Source organism: Hemiscyllium ocellatum, chromosome 6, assembly GCF_020745735.1.
Source record: "Hemiscyllium ocellatum isolate sHemOce1 chromosome 6, sHemOce1.pat.X.cur, whole genome shotgun sequence".
In the NCBI taxonomy this organism is placed as follows: domain Eukaryota; kingdom Metazoa; phylum Chordata; class Chondrichthyes; order Orectolobiformes; family Hemiscylliidae; genus Hemiscyllium; species Hemiscyllium ocellatum.
Window position 1 is genome coordinate 25,962,368 of NC_083406.1, and position 22,739 is coordinate 25,985,106.

The 22,739-nt window shown below is 43.4% G+C and overlaps 1 protein-coding gene across 1 annotated transcript in view; it reads right to left on the bottom strand.

Annotated features, from left to right (window-relative positions):
• LOC132816620 (kelch-like protein 1) overlaps positions 1–22,739 on the bottom strand; it is a 402,871-nt gene that overhangs the window by 244,612 nt on the left and 135,520 nt on the right. The window contains exon 2 of the mRNA XM_060826433.1: positions 13,197–13,379. Coding sequence (XP_060682416.1) covers positions 13,197–13,379 — 183 coding nt within the window. The remainder of the gene's footprint in view (positions 1–13,196; positions 13,380–22,739) is intronic.

A 22,739-nucleotide genomic window follows, 5' to 3' on the forward strand; every position in this document is an offset into this window, starting at 1 on the left:
GGTTGCCAGACAGGATACATTGGCTTAACTGTCTGCTGTCCCATCGCCAGCTTGGGTAATGACACTCTGGTACATAAATTAGCTAGATTAGAATTGAGACACCTGGTGGACGCATCATTGCCATGGACCTGCAGTTGATCAAGGAGGAAATGACGCAAGCTGCTGACAGCTGGCGATCTGGTACCTGCTTAGCCTCCAGGCAAGAAAGGACCCAGGGACATTAGCAATTTGTGACTTCAGAAGCAAAGACAGAAGCATCAGACAGGTTTGTCAGGACACTAGGCAACCTGAAACAAACAGCAATGGATCCTGCTGCCTCAGGCATACCAGCATTTGGCTGCTTCAGTGGACAAGTTAGTATTTCCATGGAGAGTCAGGTCCAGGAGTCTCTGGCTGTACTGAGTACATTCACAGACTGATACTCTGTATCAGCAGAAAAGTAGCAACAAGTTAAAGAGGGACCTTAACTTCCCTCCAGTTGTCCCTTCCTCAGAAAGGAGACAGGATGCTGCCATTAGAGGTGCCACACACAAGCCCCTTAGGAAGCTCTCTCAAGACTCTTCAGTGGTGACTGGGCCTCCACCTCTATCCTGGCTGCCTCCCTCCGCCCTCTTGGAGATCAAGTCAAGCTGGTCAGGACACATTCAGCATATCTGGGCCCTCTAGACCAAAAATGCTCCTGCAGCCATCCAATCAAAACTCAGAGGCTAACAATCTCCACTGTAAGGCAGGCTTCCTCTACCCTACATCTTCACTGATGCATGGTGGAACAGAAAGATGACCTTCTTAAGGCCGGGGTGACATTAGATTGTAAATATATTGTCACATTTCCAAATCTATGTTCATTTTAATCATCAGCTGAGAGAATGAATGTTTGTCTTGCAACAACATTGAAGGTACAGAACCTAGTTAGCGCTATACAGGGTTTCATGGTCCAGAAAGTGAAGGGAGCAGCTCCACATGCAGGTCCTTGGAATGTGTTACTACTTTGACAAATAGGGTGAAGGTTTCCAGGCCATTATACACTTACTGCATAACATAGCCATTGTTAGCACTGCTCCCAAATGCAGCATGATCTGGCCAGGAGGGGCTCGGGGCTAGATTTGGCCATCACACAACAGCTTAATTCTTAATGTTCACATATTTAGTCCTCTTCACAATCACAAGAATCTTTCACCTGCATTGCATGGGTCCTTGTGTCATATTGTTGCCCTTTGAAGGGCCTCATGTTGCTCAAAACTGAAGGTCTCTCCCTCACAGAAAGAAACATATAATCCGCCAGTCTGTGGTTGGTGGCAGCCATTTTCATCTCCCTTGTGCTCTTGCTATTTTCAGCATGATGGAAGGCAAGTTTGTCCCTGGCTGAGGTGGTGATTGCTCCAACTCCTAACCATAAGGCCTCTGGTGAATTGAACTTTTCCTTTTAACAATTGAATAAAATTTATGTTCTTAACTTTATCACTAACAACATTCAAGGAAAGCATTCATTTTTAATGCTAACAGCTGCTGTTTGACATTAGACTTGATACGTGTGCTCAATATTGCCACATTTGAGAACACATCAGACATTCATGCCTACCTACACTGAGAAATATTTATGTGCTACAATTAGTAAAACTTGAAGGTAACATCAATTCTCTGTTTACCTGTCAGCATAAACAAAATCCATTCTGTCAGAATAATGGACCATAAATTTCTTGCCTCAAGCAACGAGAGGTTACTAAATATACACAAGCATATTATTAATAATCTGCGCAACCAAAGCCCTCACTGGTTTAATTAGTTCAAGTCCCTCTTGCATTATGTTCTTCATTTCAAGCAGTGGTTTCAATACAGTGGTTGTTCTTCAACAGGATTTCCATTCTCTGCTTCTAGGTCTCTGATGGCTGAAGGTGGTGGAACATCTGTGCATTCATTTTTATCTGATACAAATGAATCATCAGTGTGGAACAATTCAGGCTGTTGAATCTCACTAAGGAAGATGAGCAGCCTGCAGAAACCATTCATAATCTATTAGCATTCTTAATGTAAGCATTGCCTTGCAGAGGCCTCCTGCTTATTTTCATAAATTAGCACAGTGTATGCAATCAAAATTTCTCAAGGTTTGGACCAAACATAATATTTAGATTCCCCGCTCAGTTATTTTTCAAACAGCTCTGTTGATGTTAAGTTAACAATTGAGTAAATGGCAAAAGGATAATTTAATAACAATAAACAAATGAATGCCAGTTCTTTATTGACTATAAATGAAGAAAATGGCCCAGTCTTAATGGCTGAATTAATGTTCGCCATGGAAAGCAGACACAGATTCCAATGAAGATAAATTCCTGAACTAGCTTCCAAACCTGTGGGAGCTTTAGTAGAGAAATTGGTTCTTATCTTGGTGGAGTATGGTTTGGTAACTGGGTGTGTAACACAGGAAGAAAGGAATTACTCACTCAATTTGGACTATGCTGCACGGTTATGGTATTCCAACCATGGGGATCTCATTATGTCTCAGGCATGATGAAGCTCGGATTAAAGACCAGAAGGACCATAGGCACAGAATTAGGTTATTTGGCCCATCAGTGGGCGGCACGGTGGCACAGTGGTTAGCACTGCTGCCTCACAGCGCCTGTAGACACGGGTTCAATTCCCGACTCAGGCGACTGACTGTGTGGAGTTTGCACGTTCTCCCCGTGTCTGCGTGGGTTTCCTCCGGGTGCTCCGGTTTCCTCCCACAGTCCAAAGATGTGCGGGTCAGGTGAATTGGCCAAGCTAAATTGCCCGTAGTGTTAGGTAAGGGGTAAATGTAGGGGTATGGGTGGGTTGCGCTTCGGCGGGTCGGTGTGGACTTGTTGGGCCGAAGGGCCTGTTTCCACACTGTAAGTCTAATCTAATCTAAAAAAAAAGTCTTTTCTATCTTTCGATCATTGCAGTTACGTTTCTCAACCTCATTCTCCTGCCTTCTCATTGGAGGTCTCGAACCAGCAATGATGCCTTCTTCAGCTGGATGTCTCGCCCTGGCCTGGCGGGCAGTCATTCTGTATATTCCAGCAGCCTGGTGGGCGGACTTGGCACGGTGCAGTGGTCACCTTTTCCCTGGGGGGTTTGTCTTGCCATAGCTCTCTAGGTTTGGCAGTTTTGTCCCAGTGTGAGGGTCTTCTTCAGCAGCAGCTTCCAGGCATTCCAGTGTTTCTCATTTTAATCAGCTTTTCCTGAACTGAAGTTGATCTGAGATGGACTTTGCCTTAATTTTTATCTTTTTATTCCTACCTATGGCATACTTCTTTAATGCAGGTGCCATAGAACGGTGACTTATAAAACTTTTCACTGTTTTTTTTGTGAAAGTACGTGTGAGAATAAATTCCTATTGTATCCTATTCTACCATAATAATCAAGAATGTATGTATCAATGTCTTAAATACACTCAATGACTTGGCCTGCACAGTCATCTGTGACAATGAGTTTTACAGATTCATCACCCTCCTCATCTCAGTTCTAAAGAGAGGTTCCTTCATTTCTTTGCCCAGTCTCCTCACCTGTCCAAGTCCTTCTGCTGCTTTTCCACTTTCTCAACACTACCTGCTCCTCCACCTATCTTTGTGTCATTTGCCAATTTAACAACAATGTCCTCAGTTACTTTGTCCAGATTGCTAGTGTATAACTTAAATGGTTGTAATTTCAACACTGACCCCTGTGGAACTCCACTAGTCACCAGTTGCCATTCTGAGTGAGACCCCTTTATCCCCATTGTTTGCCTTCTGCCAGTCAGCCAATCCTCTATCCACACCAGTACCTTGCCCCTAACACCAGGAGTACTTATCTGGTTTAGCAGCACCTTGTCAAAGGCCTTCTGAAAATCCAAATAGATTATGCCCACTGACTCTCCTTTATCTAACTTGCTTGGTTCTTCATAGGGCCATAGATCTGTACAGCATGGAAAGAGACCCTTAAGTCTAACTCGTCCTCATGCCAACCAGATATCCTAAATTAATCTAGTCCCAGTTGCCAGCATTTGGCCGTTATCTCTCTAAACCCTTTCTATTTAATTACCCATCCAGATGCCTTCTAAATGTTGTCATTGTACCAGCCTCCACCACTTCCTCTGGCAGCTCATTCCAAACATGCACCACCGTCTGCATGAAAAAATTGTCGCTTAGGTTCCTTTTAAATCTTGCCCCTCTCACCTTAATACTCTGCCCTCTAGTTTTGGACTCCCCTACCCTGGGAAAAAAGACTTTACCTATTCACCCTATCCATGCCCCTCGTGATTTTATGAAATTCTATAAGGTCACCCCTCAGCCTCTGAAACTCCAGAGAAAGGATTCGAACAGACTTGTCAGTTATGACCTTCCCTTAACAAAGCTGCTCTATTTTACAATGTGCATCCAAGAACTCTGCAACCTCATCTTTAATAATGGACTCTAAAATTATTGTAAAGACCAAGGTCAGGCTAACCAACCTATAATCTCCCATCTTCTGCCTCCCTCTATTCTAAAGCAGGGGTGTTACATTAGCCATTTTCCAGTCATCTGGGACCCTTCCTGATTTGAGTAATTCCTAAAAGATCACCAATGCCTCTAAGAATCCCCTCAGCTATTTCCTTCAGTACTATGAGGTATCGTCCATCTGGTCTGAGTGATTTATCCTCCTTCAGACCTTTCAGCTTCCCCAGCACCTTTGCCTTTGTGATGCCTGCTACACTCTCTTCTGACCCCTGGATCTCTTGAAGTTCTGTTATGCTACTGGTGTCTTCTATCTTAAATATTGATGCAAAGTTAAGCATCACACTGGCACCCTTACTTGTGTTCCGAAAAAAAGACTAAACAATTGTCGGAAAGAGATGCTCATTCAAGATTCCAACCTGGGAGAACTTAATCTCAATTTCTCAGGTGCCAAGAATTTTCTAACAGCAATGCAATATGTGAATATTGGCCAATACATCTTTCCCAGTCACTGACAACTTTTACAACACCTTTCAGTACACGCTATTTTATCAGAATGCATTTGTTTTATCAGTCAGCCAGGTTATGTTCTAAAAATGTATGGATAATATCACTGAGAATTTATTGGTAGCTTCTGTATCACAGATGACACTATAGTACCAGGAAGAACTGTATACAACATAACACAAATCTCCATCAGCTCATGACAGCAGCAAGAAAACATGGTCCTGCTACATTAGCCATTTCCTGCTCCTCTGGGATCCTCCCAGACTCCCATGATTCCTGAAAGATCACTACCAATGCCTCCAAAATCTCCTCAGCCATCTCTGGGATGTAGTCCAACTTGTCTGGGTGATTTATTCACTTTCAGACTTTTCAACTTCCCTAGAACCTTCTCCTTACTGATGGCCTACACACTCATCTCTACCCCCAACCCTCTTGAAGCTCTAATATGCTATTGGCGTCTTTCACAATGAAAACTGATGTAAAATACCTATTCAGTTCCTCACCATATCTTTGCTCCTGATCACTACTTCTCCAGCTTCATTTTCCAGTGGTCCAATGACCATATTTTCCTCTCCCTTACCCTTTATATATTGCCCTTTATATATCTAAAAATAAATCTTGCAATCTTCTTTTATATTACTAGCTTTTTCAGTTGTCCTCTGCGGATATTTAAAGACTTCCTAATTGATTGGTTTCCCACTAATCTCCACCATGTTGTACATTTTATCCTTTTGCTTTTATCCTGTTCCTGACTTGTCTTGTCAGTTATGGTTGCCTTGCCTTTCCTTAGTGTGTTTCTTCTTCTATGAGATGAATTTCTGATGTGCCTTCTGAATTACCCTTGAAAATCCTGCCTGCTCAGCTCCCCTTCTATTCAACATTGGCCAACTAGTCCCTCATGTGTTTGTAGTTACTTTTATTTAATTGTAGTACTGTTACATCTAATTCCAGATTAGATTAGATTCCCTACAGTGTGGAAACAGGCCCTTCGGCCCAACAAGTCCACATCGATCCTTCGAAGAGCAATCTACCCAGACCCATTCCCCTACAGTCACCCCTGACTAATGCACCTAACACTATGGGCAATTTAGCATGGCCAATTCACCTAATCTGCACATCTTTGGACTGTGGGAGGAAACCGGGGTACCCAAAGGAAACTCACGCAGACATGGGGAGAATGTGCAAACTCGACACAGACAGTTACCAGAGGTGGGAATTGAACCCTGGCACTGTGAGACAGCAGTACTAACCACTGAGCCACAGTGCCACCAGACTTCCAGCTTCTTCCTCTCAAACTGCAGGATGAATTCAATCATACTATGGTCACCACCACCAAGAGATTCTTTCACCTCAAGCTTGCTAATCAAGTCTGCCTCATGACACATCAACAAATCTAGAAATGCCTATTCTCTAGTGGGTTCTAACATAAGATGCTCAAATAAAACATTTAAGAAACATTCCACCAGTTCCTTTTCTTGAGCATCGCTTCAAATCTGACATTCCCAGTCCACCCGCATATGGAAGTCCCTACGATTATTGTAATAAGAGTTCCTTGCAGGCTCTTTTTAACCCTTAACTTATTTTCTGTCCCTCATGCAAGGGAGCATTGTACATACTTCACATCATGGTCTTCTTCCTTTGCAGTTCCTCAACTCTATCCACACAAATTCTACATCTTTTGATCCTATTTATTTATTTCTTTTTTGTTCAAACAAGACAACCCCCAACCCTTCTGCTCATCTATTTTGAATAAGATGCTTATCATTGGATATTTAGCTTCTAGCCCTGATTCCCTTGCAGCAAGGTCTCTGTGATGCCCACAACTTTGTGCCCACTAATTTAATTCTGTGCTACAAGCTAATTTATATTGTTTACTATACAAAGTGCATTTATGTACAACATCATTATCCTAACTTGTTTGGATTTATTATTGTCACATGTACTTAGGTACAGTGAAAAGTTTTGTATTGCATGCAGTACAGCCAGATCATACTATACAAAGTGCATTACAAGAATAGAACAAAGCAAAGAATACAATGTTAGAAGGTGCACAGAGACCGAGATCAACACTAAATTTTAAATTTGAGAGGTCCATTCAGAATTCTAATAGGAGCAGGGAAGAAGCGGTTCTTGAATCTATTCATACATTTATACAAACCTTTATATCTTCTGCCTGATGGAAGAGTGTGGAAAAGTGAATAAGGGGAATGGGAGGGACTTTTGATTCTGTTGGCTGCTTTCCCAAAGCAGCAGGAAGTTTAGACAGAGTCAATGGATGAAACCAGCATCTCCCAGGCCATCCACAACCTCATCACTTCTGGGGATCTCCCATCTACAGCCTTCAATCTCATCGTCTACGTACTCCACACCACCTGATTCTACCAACTATCGAACATCCGGGCGGCACGGTGGCACAGTGGTTAGCACTGCTGCCTCACAGCGCCTGTAGACCCGGGTTCAATTCCCGACTCAGGCGACTGACTGTGTGGAGTTTGCACGTTCTCCCCGTGTCTGCGTGGGTTTCCTCCGGGTGCTCCGGTTTCCTCCCACAGTCCAAAGATGTGCGGGTCAGGTGAATTGGCCAAGCTAAATTGCCCGTAGTGTTAGGTAAGGGGTAAATGTAGGGATATGGGTGGGTTGCGCTTCGGCGGGTCGGTGTGGACTTGTTGGGCCGAAGGGCCTGTTTCCACACTGTAAGTCTAATCTAATCTAATCCACAAACCTGACTTCCCTGGTTGACCCATTGTCTCAGCCTGCTCCTATCCCACTAAACTCATTTCTGTATACTTTGACACTGTCCTGTCCCCCTTAGTCCAGGAACACCCCACCTACATTCCAGACACCACCCATGTCCTTCCTCCCCTTCAAGACTTTCGTTTCCCCGGGCCACTATGCCTCATCTTTACCATGGACATCTGGTCCCTGTACATATCTATCTGCCATGACGAAGGCCTCTAAGCCCTCTGTTTCTTCCTCTCACACTGTCCCAACCAGTGCCTTTCAACTGACACTTTCCTCCACCTGGCTGAACAGGTCCTCACCCTTAACAACTTCCCCTTCCAATCCTCCCACTTCCTCCAAACCAAAGGGGCACCCGCATAGGCCCCAGCTATACCTTCCTCTTTACCGGGCACATGGAACATCTTCCACAGCTACACCGGCATCATCCCCCACCTCTTCCTCCTCCACATTGATGACTGTATCGGTCCCCCCCACCCCATGCTCCCACAAGGAACAGTTCATCAACTTCACTAACAGCTTTCACCCAGGCCTCAAATTTACCTGGACCATCTCGGAAACCTCCCTCCCCTTCCTGAGCCCCTCCATCTCCAGTGACTGACTAACCATGGACATCTATTACAAACACACCGACTTCCACAGCAACCTGGACTACACCACCTCCTACCCTACCTCCTTTAAAAATGGCATCCTTTATTCACCATTCCTCTGTCTCCGCCACATCTGTTCCCAGGATGACCAATTCCACCTTAGAAAATCCCAGATGGCCTCCTTCTTCAAAGATTGGAATTTCCCCTCACACATGGTCGACGATGCCCTCCAGAGCATCTCCTCCATTTCCCGCACCTCCGCCCTAAAACCCCACCCCTCCCAACACAACAAGGAAAGAACCCCCCTGGTCCTTATCTTCCACTCAAACAACATATACATCGCATCATCCTCTGCCATTTCCATCACCTACAAACAGACCCCACATATTTCCCTCCCCACCCCTATCAGTGTTTGGGGTGACCATTCCCTCTGCAACTCCCTAGTCAGATCCACGCCCCACCACCAGCCCACACCCCACTCCCGGCACCTTCCCATGCCACTGCAGAAGTGCAAAACCTGCATCACACCTACCCCCTCAACTCCATCCAAGGTCACAAAGGATTCTTCCACATTTGACAGAAATTTACCTGTACCTCCACCAATGTCACCCTATGTATCAGTTGCACCCGATGTGGTCTCCTCTACATCGGGGAGACAGGATGCTTTCTTGCGGATTGTTTCAGAGAACATCTCTGGGACACCCGCACCAACTGACCCTACCGCCTCATGCCTAAACACTTCAACTCCCCCTCCCACTCTGCCAAGGAAATGCAGATCCTGGGCTTCCTCCATCGCCAAAGCCTTACCACCCAACTCCTGGAGGAAGAACACCTAATTTCTTCCTTGTGACCCTGCAACTATACGGATCTATGTGGAATTCACCAGTTTCCTCATTTCCCCTCTACCCAAATTATCCCATTCCCAAACTTCCATCTTGGCAACACACTCTTGACCTGTCCATCGCCTTTCCCATCTATCCTCTCAACCCTCCTGTCTGACTTGTCACCTTCTCTCCCACCTGCATCCACCTATCACATTCTCAACTACCTTCCCCCATCCCACGCCACTCCACTCCCATTTACATCTCAGCTCCCACAACCCACAAGCCTCATTCCTGAAAAAAGGTTTACGCCTGAAATGTCAATTCTCCTGCTCCTCAAATGCTGCCTGACCTGCTGTGTCTTTCCAGCATCAAACTCTCGACTCAATGGATGGAAGGCTGGTTTTCATCATGGTCTGGGCTATGTTTATGAATCTCTGTAGTTTCTTGTGGCCCTGGGCAGAACAGTTGTCAAAGCACGCTGTGATGAATCCATATAAGATGCTTTCTATGGTGCATCTATAAAAATTGGTAACAGTCCTTGTGGACATGCTGGACTTCCATAGACTCCTGAAGAAATCGAGACATTGTTGTGCTTTCTTGACCATTGCATCTTCTCCTATTCTCATATTACCCCCTTATCTGCTGTGCCTCAAGTTAGATTAGATTAGATTCCCTACAGTGTGGAAACAGGCCCTTCGGCCCAACTAGTCCACACTGACCCTCCGAAGAGTAACCCACCCAGACACATTCCCCATATTTACCTCTGACGTATGCACTAACTCTGTGGGCAAGTTAACATGACCAATTCACCTAACCTGCACATCTTTGAACTGTGGGAGGAAACCGGAGCACCCAGAGAAAACCCACGCAGAAACGGGGAGAATGTGCAAACTCCACACAGTCACCCGAGGGGGGAATCAAACCCAGGGTCCTGATACTGTGAGGCAGCAGTGCTAACCATTGATTCCTGACCTTTTCCATACTCTCATTCCTATTACATATTCTGGAAATGTTAACAAACTCTTCTGAGCTCTCCCCGTCAATGTAAGAGCAGCGCTATGATCTGGTGGGACAACAGTGACCTTACTTTACTTTTTATATGTTTATGAATCAACATTATTATGCTATCCATTGCTATGTTAATAAAACATCAACCACTCCTTCTCACATTAAGGATATTAAAATTGAGATGTAATATAAATTATTGGTGATAAAATTATTCATAATAATTGAAAAGCCAAGTGGAAAAAATGCTTTTGTGACCAATAAGAAAGTAATTTCAAGCCCAGTTTTTGAACTAATTAATACTCACTGAGATCTTAATCTTACTCATTAAGTGTGGACATTGGCCATTCCATTGTCCTTTGGCCACGTCAGACTATTTGCTGTGTTTTTTGTTCCATTTACTCAGCTTCCACCTTCAACTTTGAGTGAATTGGTTACATGAAAATTGTGATATTATATAATGTACATAACATCAACAAAAACAGAAATAAAGTTGGTAAGATCGTGGGTCTTGCTACGTGGGAAACAATTTTTATGCATTTAGAAATTCAGCATTAATCAAAATAAGTGAAACTTATTTCCACAAAAAGAAGAGGTCATGATAAAAATGTTAATTAAACATTAAATACCGCAATTAAAATGTGTCTCAATTTGAGTACAGAAATATTTTGCCTCTGCATGATATCTCATTATTTTCGGGTGTATAATTTGTTGCAAATTTCACAATCATGCACTTGCTGACGGTATTTTTAAAACTCAGTTGCATGTGATTCTATTAGTGCAGGTGTGTAAGTAATAAAATTATTGAAAAATTCATTATACACAAAAGATCAACATGCTTACAAGCCACTTTACATTCCAGTATTTTATAAGCATGGAAACATGATCTATTTTAACTTCCTTTTGTGAAATACTACACAAGGAATCTCACACAGATAGGAAGCATGCCTCCTCAACCTGTCATGTTTACCCTATTTTTTAATAGCTGATTACCCATGAATAATGTTTGTAAGTGGTTTCAATAAAAAAAAAGGAATTACAACAATAATTATCTTGAAGTATGTGAAATATATTTCTCCATCTGACAGCGTGACTGCAAAATGAGTGGAATGTTGTAAATCCTTTTTCTTGAGTTGGCTGCTGACCAATTCCAGTATTTTTGTTTTGCTTCCAGTAGAGCATGTTGCCTACACTTCCTTTACTGAAGTAAATAAAACCTTGCTGTGTTAATGAAACAACAATCCCTCCTTCACACATTAAGCACGTTAAAATTGAGATGTAAAACAAATTATTGGTAATAAAATAATTAGTAATCGTTGAAAAGCCAAGTGGAGGAAAAATGCTTCCGTGCTCAATTTAAAAAATACTTATTTCAATCAGTTTTTGAACTAATTAATGCTGACTCCAGATCTTAGTCTCAATCATTGAATATGGAAGCCATGATATGGAGGTGCTGATGTTGGACTGAAGTGAACAAAGTTAAAAATCACACAACACCAGGTTAAAGTCCAACAAGTTTGTTTGGAAGTACTAGCTTTCAGAGCACTGCTGCTTCATCAGGTAATTAGTGGGGCAGGATTCTAAAAGATAAAAGACTTAATAGCAATCTAGGTTTGTTCAATATATTGTTTTAATTGTACGACACTGTGATCTATTGCAATAAATTCTGTGTCTTGTGGTCCTGCCCCACTCGTTACCTGATGAAGAAGTGATGTTCCGAAAGTTAGTGCTTCCAAATAAACCTGTTGGACTATAACCTGGTGTTTTATGATTTTTAATTAAGTGTGGACATTAGCCTTTCCATTGTTCTTTGGCCACTTGAGACCATTTGCATACGTTCCATTTTCTCAGCTTCCACCTTTAACTTTGAGTGTGTTCAATACATGAAAATTGTGATATACTATAATGTACATAACATATACACATTGTCACAAAAACAAAAATAAAGTTAGTACAATAGTGGCTCTTGCTGTATGGGAAACATTTATTTTAAGCAATTAGGAATTAACTATTAGCACAATAAGTGAAACTTTTTTTTCACAAGGCTGTGTTCAATATAATTTTGACCATGCATTCAGCTTAGCATCCCAATATTTCAGTCTGGAAAGAAGTTAGAATTTGATCTTTCTCGGAGAACTCATTCATGCACATAAGTTAAGACCATAAGATATAAGAACTAGTAGAGGCCAGTTGATCTTTTGAGGCAAATCCACCATTCACCAAAAATGTGACTGATGTTCTACTTTAATTTCATCTTCTCACCCAGTCTCCATACCAGTTGATCGATTCATTGCCCAGAATTCTGTTGATCTCTGCTCAATAAGCATTGGATAATTGCTCAATGGCTAAACATCCACAAATCTCTTGGGTAGAGAATTCCAAAGATTTATACCTTTTTGCATAAAGAAATCTTTCCACATTTTAGTTCTAAGTGTGTCAGCCCTTGTTCTGAGACTATGAATGCACGTTCTAGATTTCCTTACTTGACCAGGAGAGTACATTTTTTAGCATCTACAATATCATCAACCTTAGGAATATTCTATTTCTATTAGACCATCTCTCTTATATTGGAACTCCCTCCAAAACAGCACAATTTTGGGGGGGAGGGGGTGGGTATGTACATTCAGTAAACAGAATTCAATGGTTCATGGAGGCAGCTGACCATCACCTTCTCAAAAGCAAATAGCCATTACCAATATTTGCTAGCCCAGTTAGTGATGCATACAACCCATGAATGAATAATAAAAAATGCAACTCAATGGAAAATAGGTCCAGTATACATTATCTCTCAGTTTTGGATAACTCTGTCACCTCAGGAAATAATCTAGTAAATCATCATTGCCCTCCCTCCCAGAGTAATATCTTTAGATATGGAGACCAAACAGCACTGTTCCATACCAATGCCCTTGATGATTGCAGGCTAATTATTTTTCCTCAGTTGAAGGTAATATATTTTTGAGCTGGAGTTTAACGAAGACAGGCATTCCATTCAGTATTTCCAAAGAAAGCCAAGGCGTTTCTGAGTCAAAGCTTCTTTTATAACAAAGAGATCAGTTTTAAATCACTCACTGTGTTTTAACAGGAGAAATGTATAGATGCCCTACCTATGAGCAGGTATTTTTCGGTTTCCAGCAATCAGGATGACATCACATAGCTGCTGCTGCTTCAGATAGATCTCCATCTTACAAAAGGTTTGCTCTGCATGGTTCACAGCCTGGAAGAGCTCCTCAGAGCTGCCTGCTTCCAAATCACTGTGTGGCATCAGGGGATGGCTAGTCACTGTCAGCCTGTGGACCACAAAGGGAGAAATGTGTTGTTGATGAAGTGCCAGAGATTTTGTAGCTTTAATCACGCTTTCCGCTGATAGCAGGCTTAAGGAAGCCAATACGAAAAAAAATCAATACATGCCGACGGCCTTCAACACAGAATATATGGAAATGAGCACAATCTATTGCTTGCAATCTTATCAAGGCTACCTGCTTTAACTCACAGAATGTCTTCATCGTTAAGTCTCTTTTTATCTCCATGGCAGTTTTCCTTTGAGAGAAAATTGCCTCATGTTTCGACAGCAACAGAGCATAGTAAGCAATGTAAAAGATTTCTCTTTCTAAATAGCTATAGGTAACCTCATTACTTTCTCTTGAAATCTTTCTGTAAGCAATCAGGACACAGTGTAAAATTATCTAAACTTCAGATATTGAGCAAATTGAAATAACAGTGATTTAAAGTCAATCATAGACCTATATAAACTAGACTAGTTAAGTCAAAAGGGGAGGCGATTGCCAAATGATTTTATCACTGGAATATTAATCCAGTGACTCAGGTAATGCTTTGGGAGCCGGGTTCGAATCCCGCCACGATAGATGGTGGGAGTTGAATCCAATAAAAATCTGGAATTGAGAATCTAATTATGACCAATGGATTCATTGTCGATTGTTGGAAAAACCCATCTGCTCACTAATGCCTTTTAGGAAAGGGAAACTGGCATCCTTACCTGATCCAAACCACGTCATTCAACACCCACAGAAATGTGAGTGACTCTTAACTGCCCTCTGGGCAATTAGGGATGGGCAATAAATGCTGGTGCAGCCAGTGATGCCTTCATCCCATGAATGAATAATTAAAAAAAAGACAATACTGCAGAACTGATTCTTAAATCCTCTGAACTAATATGTATTGCTTGAATGTTATGTAGAACATGGGGTGGCAGGTGGCTCAGTGGAGTGATGCTGCTGCTTCACAATACCAGAGGACTTGATTCCAGCCACAGATGACTATCTGCATGGAGTTTGCACATTCTCCCTGTGTCTGTGCAGTTTTCCTTTGGATGCTTCGGTTTCCTCCAATAGTTCAGAAGTATGTAGGCTAGATGGATTGGCTGTGGGAAATGCAGAGTTACAGGGCTAGGGTAGCAGCTTGGGTCTGAGTGGGATGCTATTTGGTGGATCTTTAGAGGACTCAATGGCCCAAATGTTCTGCTTCTACATCATAGGGATTCTATAACAGGAAAGGAACTAATATCTAGATAGATAGAGTCAATAGCCAGAGACTTTTCCCCAGGGCAGGATTGATTGGTATGAGGAGTCACAGTTTGAAGATATTAGGAGGAAGGTATAAAGGAGACGTCAGAGGTAGGTTCTTTACGCAGAGAGTTGTGAATGCATCTAATGCTTTGCCAGCTGTGGTGGTGGAAGCGAAGTCATTGGGGACATTTAAGCAACTGCTGGACATGCACATGGATAGCAGTGAGTTAAGGGGTGTGTAGGCTAAGTTACTATATTTTACATCAGGATTAAACCTCAGCACAACATCGTGGGCCAAAGAGCCTGTTCTGCGCTGTACTTTTCTATGTTCTATCGAATTGTCATTGCTGTAAATGTCTAACAAGCGTAAGCATTAAAGTTGGGTGCGAATCTGGACAAACAACAACTATGGTTAGCTCTGTTGCCTCACAGCTCTAGGGTCCCAGGTTCAATTCCAACCTTGGGTGACTGTCTGTGTGGAGTTTGCACATTCTCCCCATGTCTGCGTGGGTTTCCTCCAGGTGCTCTGGTTTCCTCCCACAGTCACAAAGATGTGCAAATCAGGTGAATTGACCATGCTAAACTGCCCATAGTGTGAGGTGCATTGGTTAGAGTGAAATGGCTCTGGGTGGGTTACTCTTCGGAGGGTCGGTATGGACTGGTTGGGTCGAAGAGCCTGTTTCCACACTGTAGGGAATCTAATCCAGTCAATCTGAAGTTTCAATTTATCTTTAAAAACCCAAGTTAGAGGGCTCTTTACATGTGATTTAACTGGAACACTAAAACAGGTTTGAGGGGTTGCATGGCTTGCTAAGACTCGAATGGACTTGGTTTGTTGGTGTGACAAAAAATGAGATTGTTGTCCAAACACATTTTAAAATTATGGTTCATACATATACCGATCAATCCTTTACTTATCTAGATTTTTTAAAAAATCAAATAGCTTGGCAGACTATACAGTGGTGTTTGTGATATAAACTCTTAAGCAGAGGCTAGCACTGGTTGCCTCAGCCTGAAGCTACTTCCGGTCTTTGGATACTACATGTTGATGTTTTGGTCTTTTGTCTTCAGCTCCTATTAATCACACTTTAGATATTACGACACTTTGGTTAATTTAGTCAACATAGAGTAAAACTTTGAGACCTCCATTAAGGAACTAGCTGTGCATTCAGAGGCATGTCACAAAAATGTTTATGAATCAGTTAAGGGAAGAGGAGCTTATGAGGGATTACTTGTTGCGATATACCGGGCACTTGAAATATAATTTATTAAGTAATGATATTTTTTTGGGAGTAGTTATTTTTCTAATAACACCATGATCAAATCTTAACATCAAAAAAAAACCATGATCTCAAAACATTATTATGAAGAAGATGATAAATAACTATAAATGTTTGTTTTGTAGATGCAATAATAATTGTGGCAAATCATGTATCAGCTCCTGTTTAGATTGTTAAACATCATTACATGGGAAATTAAGATGTTTTGCTAAATTCTACCTTTTACTTATACATTTTATTGGTGGATATATGACCTATCTACTTTACCTGAATGTCAATGCTCATTTGTGTTACTTTGGCTGGAGCTGGTACCAAAATATATTGAATTTTCATGAAGAACGCTTATAACCATTAGTCAGAAATTTGGCAAGTAAATGACTAAGTGTGCTTTCACATTCCACACTCTGGGAGTGCTCGTTCTCCTTGAACAAATTCCAGCATTACGTCTATCCTATCTGCAGTAGTCACATTTCCCATACTTCAATTTAGTTCTGTTCATTCAGCCAAAAATCAACATGAAACAATTGGCAAAGGTTAGTTTGTTTGTGCAGTGGTGTCCCATGCATGAGTACACATGAAAGATATGCAATAGAATCTTGAGTGCTTGCCTTTGTTAGTGAAGGTGTAGTTTACAACAGAATCAGAGTTTTGAATGAAATTTATGGGCACCTCGAAGAATAGAAACTGAGATAGATGGAACTTGAAAATTCTGATGCTGACTGGCATGCCGGCCATTTTTTGGAAAGGCAGGATGAGGGTCTGAAGGGCTACCCACCTCTAAAGAGAAGGGTAACATATAGGGTCACTGGGAGCTTGATATGCTCAGGGAGGAAGTGAGGACTGCAGATGCTGGAGATCAGAGCTGAAAATGTGTTGCTGGAAAAGCGCAGCAGGTCAGGCAGCATCCAAGGAACAGGAGATTCGACGTTTCAGACATGAGCCCTTCTTCAGGAATGAGGAAAGTGTGTCCAGCAGGCTAAGATAAAAGGTAGGGAGGAGGGACTTGGGGGAGGGGCGTTGGAAATGCGATAGGTGGAAGGATGTCAAGGTGAGGGTGATAGGTCGGAGTGGGGATGGGGGCGGAGAGGTCAGGAAGAAGATTGTAGGTTAGGAAGGTGGTGCTGAGTTCGAGGGTTGGGACTGAGACAAGGTTGGGGGAGGGGAAATGAGAAAACTGGAGAAATCTGAGTTCATCCCTTGTTCCTAGGCGGAAAATGAGGCACTTCTATGGTTGCTATGGTCTGGCAATGGAGGAGTCCAAGGACCTGCATGTCCTTGGTGGAGTGGGAGGGGGAGTTGAAGTGTTGATCCACGGGGTATTTGGGTTGGTTGGTCCAGGTGTCTCAGAGGTGTTCTCTGAAACATTCCGCAAGTAGGTGTCCTGTCTCCCCAATATAGAGGAGGCCACATCGGGTGCAGCGGATGCAGTAAATGATGCGTGTGGAGGTGCAGGTGAATTTGTGGTGAATATGGAAGGATCCCTTGGGGCCTTGGAGAGAAGTAAGGGGGGAGGTTTGGGCTTAAGTTTTGCATTTCTTGCGGTTGCAGGGGAAGGTGCTGGGAGTGGAGGTTGGGTTGAGTTGGATTTGGCACACCGACCTTTACACCGCTGAGGCTAAATGCCAGCTCGCGGACACTCCTCCTACTGTCCCCTTGACCATGACCCCACCTCCCACCACCAAACCATCATCTCCCAGACCATCCATAATCTCATCACCTCAGGGATCTCCCATCCACCGCCTCCAACCTCATAGTCCCACAAGCCCACACCGCCCGTTTCTACCTCCTGCCCAAAATCCACAAACCTGACTGCCCCGGCCGACCCATTGTCTCAGCCTGCTCCTGCCCCACTGAACTCATCTCTGCATACCTCGACATGGTCCTGTCCCCCTTAGTCCAAGAACTCCCCACCTACATTCAGGACACCACCCACACCTTCCACCTTCTCCATGATTTTCACTTCCCCGGTCCCCAACACCTTATCTTCACGATGGACATCCAGTCCCTGTACACCTCCATCCCCCATCACGAAGGACTCAAAGCCCTCCGCTGCTTCTTTTCCCGCTGTGCCAACCAGTACCCTTCCACTGACACACTCCTTCGACTGACTGAACTGGTCCTCACCCTGAACAACTTCTCTTTCCAATCCTCCCACTTCCTCCAAACCAAAGGAGTAGCATGGGCACCCACATGGGCCCCAGCTATGCCTGCCTCTTCGTAGGATATGTGGAACAGTCCATCTTCCGCAGCTACACTTTTTCCTCCACTACATAGATGACTGTATCGGCGCTGCCTCGTGCTCCCTTGAGGAGGTTGAACAGTTCATCCACTTTACCAACACCTTCCACCCCGACCTCAAATTTACCTGGACCGTCTCAGACTCCTCCCTTCCCTTCCTAGACCTTTCCATTTCTATCTCGGGCGACCAAATCAACACAGACATCTACTATAACCGACCGACTCCCACAGCTACCTAGACTACACCTCCTCCCACCCTGCCCCCTGTAAAAATGCCATTCCATATTCCCAGTTCCTTTGTCTCTGCCACATCTGCTCCCAGGAGGGCCAGTTCCAATACCGTACAACCCAGATGGCCTCCTTCTTCAAAGACCGCAATATCCCCCCAGACGTGATCGACGATGCCCTCCACCGCGTCTCCTCCACTTCCTGCTCCTCCGCCCTTGAGCCCCACCCCACCAATCGCCACCAGGACAGAACTCCACTGGTCCTCACCTACCACCCCACCAACCTCCATATACATCGTATCATCCGTCGTCATTTCCGCCACCTCCAAACGGATCCCACCACCAGAGATATATTTCCCTTCCCTCCCCTATCAACGTTCCGAAAAGACCACTCCCTCCGTGACTCCCTCGTCAGGTCCACACCCCCCACCAACCCAACCTCCACTCCCGGCGCCTTTCCCTGCAACCGCAAGAAATGCAAAATCTGCGCCCACATCTCCCCCCTCACTTCCATCTAAGGCCCCAAGGGATCCTTCCATATCCACCTTAAATTCACCTGCACCTCCACACACATCATTTACTGCATCCGCTGCATCCGATGTGGCCTCCTCTATATTGGGGAGACAGGACGCCTACTTGCGGAATGTTTCAGAGAACACCTCTGGGACACCCGGACCAACCAACCCAACCACCCCGTGGCTCAACACTTCAACTCCCCCTCCCACTCCACCAAGGACATGGACTCCTCCATTGCCAGACCATAGCAACATGACGGCTGGAGGAAGAGCGCCTCGTCTTCCGCTTAGGAACCCTCCAACCACAAGGGATGAACTCAGATTTCTCCAGTTTCCTCATTTCCCCTCCCCCCACCTTGTCTCAGTCAAATCTGTCGAACTCAGCACCGCCTTCCTAACCTGCAATTATCTTCCTGACCTCTCCACCCCCACCCTGGCCTATCACCCTCACCTTGACCTCCTTCCACCTATCGCATTTCCAACACTCGTCCCTCAAGTCCCTCCTCCGTACCTTTTATCTTAGCCTGCAGGACACATTTTCCTCATTCCTGAAGAAGGGCTCATGCCTGAAACATCGACTGTCCTGCTCCTTAGATGCTGCTTGATATGCTCAGTACAAGAAGGATGTCTGAAATTTTCCATTCATCTTCCAGTGTCTCAACATGACAGGGGTCAATTAATGAGCTGGAATAAGGAATGCAGAGGCAGGCTGGAGGCCAGTATTAACGCTGGGGATGTAATGCCCTGATGTTGAGGTCTGGCTGACAGCACAATATCAGCATCTTGGCCTCTTTCTCTTTTACTCCAGTGCTAGCCTTCATCCCAGGAAGGACTTTGATATCCAAATGTAATTGCTCCTTCTGTTGCTGTAGCTGCATTATAAGAGTTCATTTAAATAAGGAGATAAATTAATCTCTCCACTAACCTCTTCAAAAGCAGGGTTGATTCCCCTTAAAGGAGACAATAGAGACTTCTTGTCGGTGGTACCTTTTATCCATTGTGTTAATTTTATTCGCTGCTTGTAGCTCCTTTGTGAATGTGAAATCAAAAATTGGCATCATCATTCTGTACATGAAATTTAGATATCACACAGCATCAGGTTATAGTCCAACAGTTTATTTGGACTGAAATCAGGCCAAACTGTTTTATAAACCCAGGATTGCTGCATGGTTTGAAAGCAAGTAATTTGATACCGACTCTGTGTGGCTGTGTGATTACACCAGTGTTTGTAGGTAAACTGCAGCCAGGGGGTGAATGGGCAGCATACTGGAAATCAAGCCCCATTATTCTACGAGTCATTACAAAAGTTAAAAGTTTTAGAAATGTGCAAAATTGCCCAATTTGCCAGATTTTCAGACCCTGATTGCTATAAATGTTTCAGTATTTAACAGAAGTTACAATTTATTACAAGTAATTAGATTCTAGCTACAAGTAAACAATTACAAGCCATTGGCAAAAAACACCGTTAACCAAAAGCGCACGAGCGCACACGTACACACACACGGAAGAAAACTGAGAATGCAATTTAGTAATCTTTGTTCATAAAATCTGTTGAGTTGTTTCTTGCTGATCTGCTATCTATTTCCAAATGCTTCCAATGGTTTACAAATGGCACTGAGTTGCTGACCACCTTATCTCTAACTTACCAATTAAAAGGTCACAGCTGAAGGAAAGATGAACTGATTTTCTTCAAGTTTAAATGGGCTTTGACTGCAGAGAACAGAGAAGGCTCTTGAACTGGTAGTGATCTGATCTTTTGTTTGTATCTTGTTCCAGACCTAAGCTGTTCGGTATCCTGAGAACTAATCACACGGTTGTTGGCAAGCAAAGAGCCTCTGTCATTGATAACTGGTCACTAGCCTATAGACCAATCAATGTTTTGGTGCAGCTGGGGCGGCACGGTGGCTCAGTGGTCACAGCAGCAGGTCCCAGGTTCGATTCCAGCCTCGGGTGACTGTGTGGAGTTTGCACATTCTCCCTGTGTCTGCGTGGGTTTCCTCCAGGTGCTCTGGTGTCCTCCCACAGTCCAAAGATGTGCAGGCCAGGTGAATTGACCATGCTAAATTGCCCATAGTATTAGGTGCATTGGTTAGAGTGAAATGGGTCTGAGTGGGTTACTCTTTGGAGGGTCGGTGTGGACTGGTTGGGCCGAAGGGCCTGTTTCCACACTGTAGGGAATCTAATCTAAAGCTTGGTCTGTCAATAATCCCTTGACTCCTGGAATAATGGAGCTTGATTTCCAGTATGCTGCCCAATCACCCCTTAGTTGTAGTTTATCTGCAAACATTGCTGTAACCATACAGAGGTCAGTATCAAAATAATTGCTTTCAAACCATGCAGCAATCCTGGGTTTATAGAACAGTTTGGCCTGGTTTTAGTCCAAATAAACTTGTTGGACTATAACTTGGTGTTGTGTAATACCTAAATTTCTTGTACAGAATGATGATGCCAACTTTTGATTTCACTTGGCAAAGGAATTACAAGCAGCAAATAAAATTAGCACAATGGCTAAAAGGTACCATCGACAAGAAAAATCTTTATTGTCTCCTGTAAGGAGAATCAACCCTGTTCTTCAAGAGGTAAGTGGAGAGATTAACTTGTCTGCTTATTCGAATTAACCCTTATAATGCAGCTGCTGAAATTGAAGAAGCAATCACATTTAGATACAAAAGTCCATCCTGAGGAGGAAGGCTAGAGCATGAGAAAAAGAGAAAGAGGCCAACATACTGATATTGTGCTGTCAGCCAGACCTCAACATCCCTTAGAAATGGTTACAACCTTGGCAAAGTTATAAGAAAGCAAACTAAAGTTTCAGAACCTTCCAGTGTTGCAGACTAACTGCAAAAAGACCAAAGTGTAGATGCCCTAACCCTTAAAGGCACAGCAACTCGGAAGGAGCTTTGAGTAGTTCCCTCACAGCCAAGTACTGAGAAGACTTCATCTTTTTCTACAAGAAAAGTGGAGTCACAGATAGATAGGATAGCGAAGACGACATTTGGTATGCTTTCTTTTATTGGACAGAGCATTCAAAAGAGGAATTGAGAGGTCATGTAGTGGCTGTACAGGACACTAGTTAGGTTACTTTTGGAATATTGTGTGCAATTCTGGTCTCTCACTTATCAGAAGGATGTTGTGAAACTTGAAAGGGTTCAGAAAAGATTTACAAGCATGTTGCCAGGGTTGGAGGATATGAGTTAAAGGGAGAGGCTGAATTGGCTGGGGCTGTTTTTTCTGGAGCATCAGAGGATGATGGGTGACCTTATAGACGTTGAAAAAATCATGAGGGGAATGGATAGGGTAAATAGACAAGGTCTTTTACCTGGAGTGGGGGAGTCCTGAACTATATGGCATAGCTTTAGGGTGAGAGGGGAAAGATTTAAAAGGGACATAAAGGACAATTTTTTCATGCAAAGATTTGTGTGTGCATGGAATGAGCTGCCAGAGGAAGTGGTGGAGGCTAGTATTATTGCAACATTTTAACGGTATCTGGATGGGTATATGAATAGGAAGGGTTTAGAGGGATATGGGCCGAGTGCTGGCAAATGGCACTAGATTAGGTTGGGATATCTGGTTGGCATGGACTTGTTGGACTGAAGTGTCTGTTTCAGTGTAGTACGTCTCTGTGACTCTATAGCTCTAAGAAACCAAGGCCCCAAAGTCTTTAAAGTCTAGGATTATTGAGCCAGGAAACAATCTTCAGTCAAGTATGAAGTAGGCCTCATAGCTTTGACACTGATCATGAGCATTGAAGTTTCAGGTGAGATAGATTGAACAGCCTCTCTATTATGTGACTATATGAGAGCTTAAGAGATGTATTTTGTTCTTTTTAATGAAGAAAGGCTGAGACAGAAATGCTGAGCAGTC